The sequence below is a fragment of the Loxodonta africana genome, chromosome 5, assembly GCF_030014295.1.
Source record: "Loxodonta africana isolate mLoxAfr1 chromosome 5, mLoxAfr1.hap2, whole genome shotgun sequence".
NCBI classification, from domain to species: Eukaryota; Metazoa; Chordata; class Mammalia; order Proboscidea; family Elephantidae; genus Loxodonta; species Loxodonta africana.
In genome coordinates, this window is record NC_087346.1 from 155547985 (window position 1) to 155555723 (window position 7739).

The 7739-nt window shown below is 53.4% G+C and overlaps 1 protein-coding gene across 2 annotated transcripts in view; it reads left to right on the forward strand.

Annotated features, from left to right (window-relative positions):
- Positions 1 to 4658, forward strand: part of PDE6B (phosphodiesterase 6B) — a 54797-nt gene extending 50139 nt beyond the window's left edge. The window contains exons 20-22 of one of the 2 annotated variants that reach the window (XM_064286087.1): positions 472 to 555; positions 3053 to 3203; positions 4520 to 4658. In XM_064286087.1, the coding sequence (XP_064142157.1) occupies positions 472 to 555; positions 3053 to 3203; positions 4520 to 4581 (297 nt within the window). In that variant the 3' untranslated portion in view covers positions 4582 to 4658. The remainder of the gene's footprint in view (positions 1 to 471; positions 556 to 3052; positions 3204 to 4519) is intronic. The other variant, XM_023549725.2, reaches the window with a different exon arrangement.
- Positions 4659 to 7739: the final 3081 nt, after the last annotated feature.

The following is a 7739-nucleotide window of genomic DNA, read 5'->3' on the forward strand; positions in this document are numbered from 1 at the left end:
GTCAGTTCCAACTCATGGTGCCCCTATGTGTGTCAGAGTAGAACTGCACCGCACCGGATTTTCAGCGGACGATCTTTTGGCAGCAGATCACCAGGCCTTTCTTCCAAGGTGCCTCTGGGTGGACTAGAACCACCAATCTTTCATCTACCACTGAGCATGTTAACCGTTTGCACCATCCAGGGACACAGGGTCTGTTAAAGCAGGTCTGGTCCTCCCGGGCCAGGGCTCCATCTGCACCCCTTGGGCTAGAAGCACTTGGAAAGCGGAGGCTCCACTGGGTTCATTCTGTGTCTCGTGAATGTGCTCACTGGGGTTGCTGAGCTGGGGGGACGGGCGTCTGAATGAGGCCCTGCAGGGCTCCAGGGCAGCGGGAGGCAGGCCCCAGGCAGCACTTGGGACTTAGGCTGCTGTTGGAATGTGACAGGCATGTCGTCATTCACTCTTGCCATGTCCTTGCTTCCTCCCAACAAGCCAATGATGGACAGGAACAAAGCAGCCGAGCTCCCAAAGCTGCAAGTCGGCTTCATCGATTTCGTATGCACCTTCGTGTACAAGGTACTGACTGCTCACTCACACGAACCAGCAGGGCAGGATGGAGGCAGAGGGGCAAGGAGGGGGCCGATCCCTTGGCACAGGGCAGCAGGGAGGGGATGTGGGCTGGGCTTGCAGCCAGGGCATGGAGCCAGACACAGACCAGTGGGAGCATTGTAACAGGAGGGGAATAAACCAGAGAGGGCACAAGTGTGTCCCCTGCTTCCCCTCCAGCACTGTGGCCTGGTCCAGGGCACTTGACCTAAAACAGATGTCTGTGAGGACAGGGTTGTATCTCTTTGTCACTATGGTGTGGGGGTTGACACTTGCCCAGCCCATCATAGGTGTTCAATAAATTTGTGTTGAGTACCTGATGAGTACAACCAGATGTTCCTTAGACGCGAGGATGGTGAGACTTTGCCTCACTTACTTTGGACACATCACCAGGAAAGACCAATCACTAGAAAAGAAAGTCACGGTTGGTAAAGTAGAGGGTCAGTGAAAACAGGGGAAACCCTCAATAAGATGTACTGAGACAACAGTGACAACAGTGGACTCACACATTCCAGGGTCACGAGGCTGGTGTGGGACCAGGCAGCGTTTCCTTCTCTCGGACATAAGGTTGCCATGAGCTGGGGTGGACTTGATGTCCCTGTGCCATGTGGGGTCCTCAAGTTATGCCATTTGATCCACACAAGAGTGCATGGGACAGTGCTGTGATGTCATGTCACAGATCAGGAGGAGACTGGCCCAGGGCCACCGGCTGGCAGTGCAGGAGCAGGCGGGTTCTGCCACCCCAGCCTCTCCCTATCGCACCCGCCCTCCCCTCAGAAGGCTTACAAGGCCCGCTGGCTCCACTGCTGGGTCTCCAGGTCCCTGGGGCCCACACCTCCCCACAGGCCCTGCCCTGCTGTGAGGATGATTTCATTAAGTCCTGAGTGGGGTCCTCCCCGACTGCACTGCAGATGCAGAGCCAGGCTGTGCCCAGTCCCCACCTCGGCTCCCAGGGCCCCCGAGCTTCCCTTTACTGAATCATTAGTTCCTTTCACCGCTGCCCCCCGCTGGACTGTGAGTGCTGGTCGAGGGTGGGGACAGGCGGGACCAGGGTGTACTTTCAGGTCCTGAACGGACACCCAAGGGGGCAGTTACAGAGAATAAGCCTGTCTTAATCTCCTGGGGGCTGCTATGACAAAGTCCCACGCAGCGCGCGGCTTGCGAGGACAGCTGGGTGTTGTCTCACAGTGCTGGAGGCCGTGAGGTCAGCTGCGGTGATTCCTTCTGAGGCAGAATCTTTTCCTGCTTCTCAACAAGCTTCTGGTGGTTCCAGGCACCCCGTGTCTTGCAGCTGTGGCATCACATGGCATCTTTCCTCTGACTCCCTGTCTTGGTGTCTCTTCTCTTTTATAAGGACACTACCAATCATACAGAGGAGGCCTGGTGGCACAATGGCTAAGAGCTCAGCTCCTAACCGAAAGGTTGGCAATTCAAATCCACCAGGTGCTCCTTGGAGAACTTATGGGGCAGTTCTACTCTGTCCTCTAGGGCTGCTATAAGTTGGAATTGACTCGACCAGAAACAGGTAGTCATAGGGAATTAGGACCCACCCTACCCTAGTATGACCTCACATTAACAGATGACATCTTCAAAGAACCTATTTCCAAACAGGGCCACAGGCACAGGGGTTGGGACTTTCTGGGAGATTGTTCAGTCCATACACAGCCCTCCCCCAGCTTCTCCTCCCACTGCTTCCGCATCTCCACACCAGCTACTGAGGAGAGGCCCAAGCACACACAAGTGGGGTTAGGGGACAGCAGTGCCGTGGGGTGGGAGGGCTCTTCCCTTCCCCCGCCATGCCCCTTGTAAATAACGCAGAAAAAAAAAAAGCGAGTTGAAAATGGCAGAGTGCTTCTTTGTGTCGCTGAGCAGGGTGGCTGTCTCCTTGGGGACAGGCAGCAGTGGTGCACGCGTACACACATGCACATATACAGACACACACACACAGACACACACGGCACCCAGCCCTTGCACCAGGAGCAAGCTCTGATGGGCCCGGCTTCCACCTGACTGGTCAGTGCTGGCCTGCAGTCACCACCTGTTTGCCTGTTTGCATACTTACCCGCACGTGCATGTGCGTGATGGGAGAGGGAGCCATAAGGCATGTGTGTCTGCCCACGCCTTCCCACCCCCCACCTGGGGCGCCCCTCAGTCCTGCACCGCCCCCCCCATCCTTCCTGCAGCCAATATCTTTTACTTTATTCTTGGGTTCCTCTCTCTCAGGACTGTCTGCTTCTTCAGAACTTACACCTGCAACTCCCCTTTCTAGCCATCACGGGACACAGCCCCATAGCCCTTCTCCTTTCAGAGTTTTGCTAGGGAAGTGGCCTCTCAGTGGTTCTCCCTCCTCCACCAGACAGGCCTCCTCTGGGCACCTTTTGTGGGCTGAGTGCTGGAAATGACTTACCACAGCCCTCCCAGGAGCCCTGGCCACCGGGAGGGATCCTGACTTCCAGTTCTCTTCCAGGAGTTTTCCCGCTTCCACGAGGAGATCCTGCCCATGTTCGACAGGCTGCAGAACAACAGGAAAGAGTGGAAGGCCCTGGCCGACGAGTACGAGGCCAAGGTGAAGGCCTTGGAAGAGAAGAAGGAGGAGGAGAGAGCAGCGGTCAAGAAAGGTGGGGGCTTTCTGTGAACTGCCATTCTGCTGGCCCTGGGTCTTGGCTGGTCCCCCAAGTTAAAGTGCATGAATATGTTAGCAGAAAAGACAGAGAATGGGGGGGGCAGGTAGTCAAGTTTGGAGAAAAGGCAGAAAAGAATGCAAACAGCTCTGTGGTTGACACAGCTGGGTTCCTGCATTGCAGAGACACCCACCAGGACTACCCACTGTCTCTGGAACTTTCCATTCCAGGCAAACAGCTCTGCGGACTAAATGTAATTAACAAGCCTGGACTAAGAGTATTCCCTCTGGCTCCTAGCCAAGGAACTTTCCCTGCCTCTTAGGAGGTAGTTGGGTTACCCCCTTTACAGAGGGGAGGGCAAGCCCAGCTGAAGCCTCATCTACCCGTAACAGTCCTTTTGTTCCTCCATCAAGTAGCACTTCTCTAAGTAACTCAGAAAATCTGCCTACATTCCCCTGCTACCCTCAGAAACATCAGGGGCCCTGGTGGTACAGTGGTTAGGGACTCAGGCTGCTAGAGAAAGGGTTGACAGTTCAAATCCACCAGCTGCTCCTTGGAAACCCTATGGGACAGTTCTGCTCTCTCCTATAGGGTCACTATGAGTTGGAATTGACTCAATGGGTTTGGCTTTCTTTTTGGGGGGGGTACCCTCAGAAACAAAACAGCAAACCTGAGAAACAGAAGGAAGAAAGGGAAGGAGGAAAAGGGAGGGAGGAAAGAAGGCAGGCAGGCAGGCAGGGATGGAGAGAAGGAGAAAGGGAGAGAAAGAAAGAGAAAGGGAGGGAGGGAGGGAAGAAAAAAGGGTCAAGTGCATACCACCTCTTTTCCTCTGCTGTGTCCAGGGTATTTATCTAGCTTTTCGTCCTATATTATGGGAATGTGACTTCACTGTAACACGTCAGATAGCTCCCCCTACCCCCCTACACACACACACACACACACACACACACGAGAAAATTAGAATTCTAATGGTATTGTTATCAGGATTTGCCTGTCAGCTACCTCAGCTTTGAATTGCTTATTATTGTTTCCTGCTCTTCCTTGCTGTTGAGTGGGGAGATCAATATAATTGAAGGCGACTCCAGGGTCGCAGAGGCCAGGACCGGCAGTAAATCTGGGCACCATGTCAACAAGGGCTAAGGCACCGAGATAAGAAAAGGCTCAGCATGCCTAATCTGCTTTAGGCTGCCAGAGGGCCATGTCCTGCCCTTTCTCCTGCAGCCCTGGTGGAGGACTCGCCCAGCAGAGGGGAAGGGCTGGGGCTTCGTGCACACTGCACCCTTCTCCCTCACTCTCCTGTCCTTCTCTTGCAGTGGGCACAGAGGTGTGCAACGGCGGCCCAGCACCAAAGTCTTCCACCTGCTGCATCCTGTGATCGTCTGTCCTCTGGGGGGTCCAGGTGCTCCCTTGTCGTGCAAGCTGGGCTAGGACTCAGGCTCTGCCTCTAACCGTCCCAAGAAAAGGACTGAAGATAATTTTGATTATTTTGAAAATTTTTAAGGTTTGTGTTTTTATAAACCAACAACAAAACCACTGCCATCAAGTCAGTTCCGACTCACTAGTGACCGACCCTATAGGACAGAGTAGAACTGCTCCGTAAGGTTTCCAAGGTTGTATATCTTTGTGGAAGCAGACTGCCACACCATTCTCCCATGGATCGGCTAGTGGGTTCCAACCACTGAACTTCTGGTTAGCAGCTGAGCACTTAACCACTGTGCTACCAGGTCTCTTTTATAAACTAAAGCCAACTACAAATAATTTAAACAAGGTAGTCTACATTACACTGAACCGTGTTTAGGATACATAGCAACAGGACCAGATCTTGGAAAAGGGTCTGGGAACTGTGTGTCTAAGATATCTGGGTGAGAATATTCACCCTGGCACATGTATATACCTGTATATAGGTAGATAGGTGGGCAGAGAGACTGGCTTAGGAAAAAACATGCCCAGAAATTTAGAATAAAATAAAAACAACTTGTCCATCTTGTCTGTGGTGAAAATTACGAACACACGTTGTATTTGACCCATCTGAAACCTCTACCAGAAGGTCGAAATCATGATTACAGCAGAGATTCAGACTTGAACGGTGCTCTGCAGAAAATCTTCCATAATAAACACACTGTGTGAAGCCCTGAAAGACGGCAGTGGTGCTTGGTTCAGGGGTAGAGTCCTCGCCTTCCACGCGGAAGACCTGGCTTTGATTCCTGGCCAACGTACCTCAAGCGCAGCCACCACCCGTCTGTTAGTGGAGGCTTGGGTGTTGCTATGATGCTGAACAGGTTTCAGCGGAGTTTCCAGACTAAAAAAGATTAGGAAGAAAGGTCTGGCAATCTACTTCAGATCAGCCAATAGAAACCCTATGGATCACAACAGTCTGATCTTCAACCGATCATGGGGATAGCTTGGGACCGAGCAGCATTTCCTCCTGTTCTGTGTCGCGTTGCCGTAAGTTGGGGCTGACTCAACGGCAGCTAACCACAGAGCTCTGAAACCTTACTGGCAGGATAGGCCTTAATGGTACCAAAAACCAAACCCATTGCTGTCAAGTCGCTTCTGACTCATAACGACCCTACAGGCGTAGAGTAGAACTGCCCCACAGGGTTTCCAAGGAGCGGCTGGTGGATTCGAACTCCTGACCTTTTGGTTAGCAGCCGAGCTCTTAACCACTGTACAGCGAAACCTTGAAATCTGTCCCAAATTCTCTTATGGCTGAATTGTTCCTTACAGCTATAGCTATAAGCTTCCTAAGAGAGAGTGGTTGGGTCATAAAGCCAAAGAGAAACATCGCTCCAGTCACTTGGAAATGGGTCTTCAATTATCTGGTAGAAATTAGATTATTAACTCGTGATGTGAGCTCCAAAGCACGTCTGCCTCAAGACCTAAAACCAAAAGCCAAACCGGTTGCCACTGGGTTGATTCCGACTCGTGGCAACCCCACGTGTCAGAGAAGTGTGCGCCAAAGCGTTTTCAATTGCCGTGATCGTCTGGAAGTAGGTCACCAGGCCCTTCCTCCAAGGCACATCTAGGTGGGTTCAAATCTGCAAACCTGGCCAGAAGCCGAGTGCTTAACCATCTGCACCACCCAGGGGCTCACTCCCAGCGGCCACTCCTCTCAGCAGCACACTTGGGCCAGCTGTTTTAATGCCACTCAGTGACTACTCAGGAGGTGGCCACATGGGTCCTCCCCCCAGGCTCCCAGCAGGAAGGAGCATGCCCCGCACAGCTACTCACTCACAGAAGACCTGCAGGAGGAGCCAGGTTTCATTTTCATCGGACAGGCTGTGATCCCTCATGACAAGGGCCTGTGACAAGGGCTGGGAGCCCCCCCAGGTTTCCGGAGGGAGACAGGCACCAGCCAGCCACCCCCTCCAGACCTACCTCTGAGGGCCTGGATCAGCTGCATGGCTCAGGGTTTGGGGGTCTAGCGGCTAAGTCAAACACACTCTCCTAGAGTTTATAATCCTGAGGTGAATCTAACACGCAAGCGTCTAAGAGGCGAGGTGGTGATGGGTGCCTTAGGGAAGGAGGAAGCAGGGGAGACAGTTCAGGGAATTCCAAGTAGGGCGCTCAGGTGTCATCTGAGATGACATCTGAGCAGACGGGAGGGGTGGGAGTCATGGTGCAGATCCAGGCTAATAGTACGCAGTCTGAGGAGACAGCCAGCAGTTGTTCAGGTGGGGCTCCGTGACCTACTAGGGAGCAGTCACAAGTCCAGTGAGGCTGGAGCAGAGTCCCCAGGTGAGGTGGGGACTTCTGGGGGTCCGAGGGGAGAAGTGGCACCACCTAACCTGCCTCAGGATGGACTGAGGCCAGCCGGACACAGAGAGGGCGGTGGATGCCAGCTGGGAAGCTACTGAGGTGACCCTACTACACCATCTTGTTCACCTCGCCTCACCAACAGGGCGTTAAATGCTTTTACACTGCTTCCCATTTGCAAATGACCTCATTTTACAATGAAACCATGACCCAGACTAGGGAAAGTGCTCAAGGCACATGGCTACAAAGCAGCAGAGATTATTCCTCCACCAGTGGTGACGCACAGAAGCCAGGAAGCCCAGCTGGGGAGTGGTGTCTGCTCCAGCACAGTAGGTCCAATCTCCGAGCCCACTTGTGGGACAGTGGTCCAGGACAGGGCCCGCAACACCCCAGGCTGATGCCCGAGAGGCCACGTCTCCTGTGCCTAATCCTGGGACCAAATTCCAGGCCCTTCCCCCAGGATACATACACTTGCTCAGGCCCTCCTGCCCACCAGAGGGTCTCAGCTGGCTGCAGAGAAGCTGCTAGAACTCAGAGTAAAGAAAGAGCACCCAAGCCATCCAGCACCTGCCGTGTCTCAGCTGTAAATGCAACCACTGGGGAGCCCCACCTGGATGCCTCAGAGCAAAGGGGCGAGAGAAGTTTCTGTATTTCCCACCATGTTTGAGTTGCATTTCAGGACTGCAATGGTGGCGCTGATTAGTTCTAAACTCCCTTCCCACGCCTCTCCTCCAAAAGCTGGGAGAAGTGACATACTTGAAATGAGAGCCAGAGAGA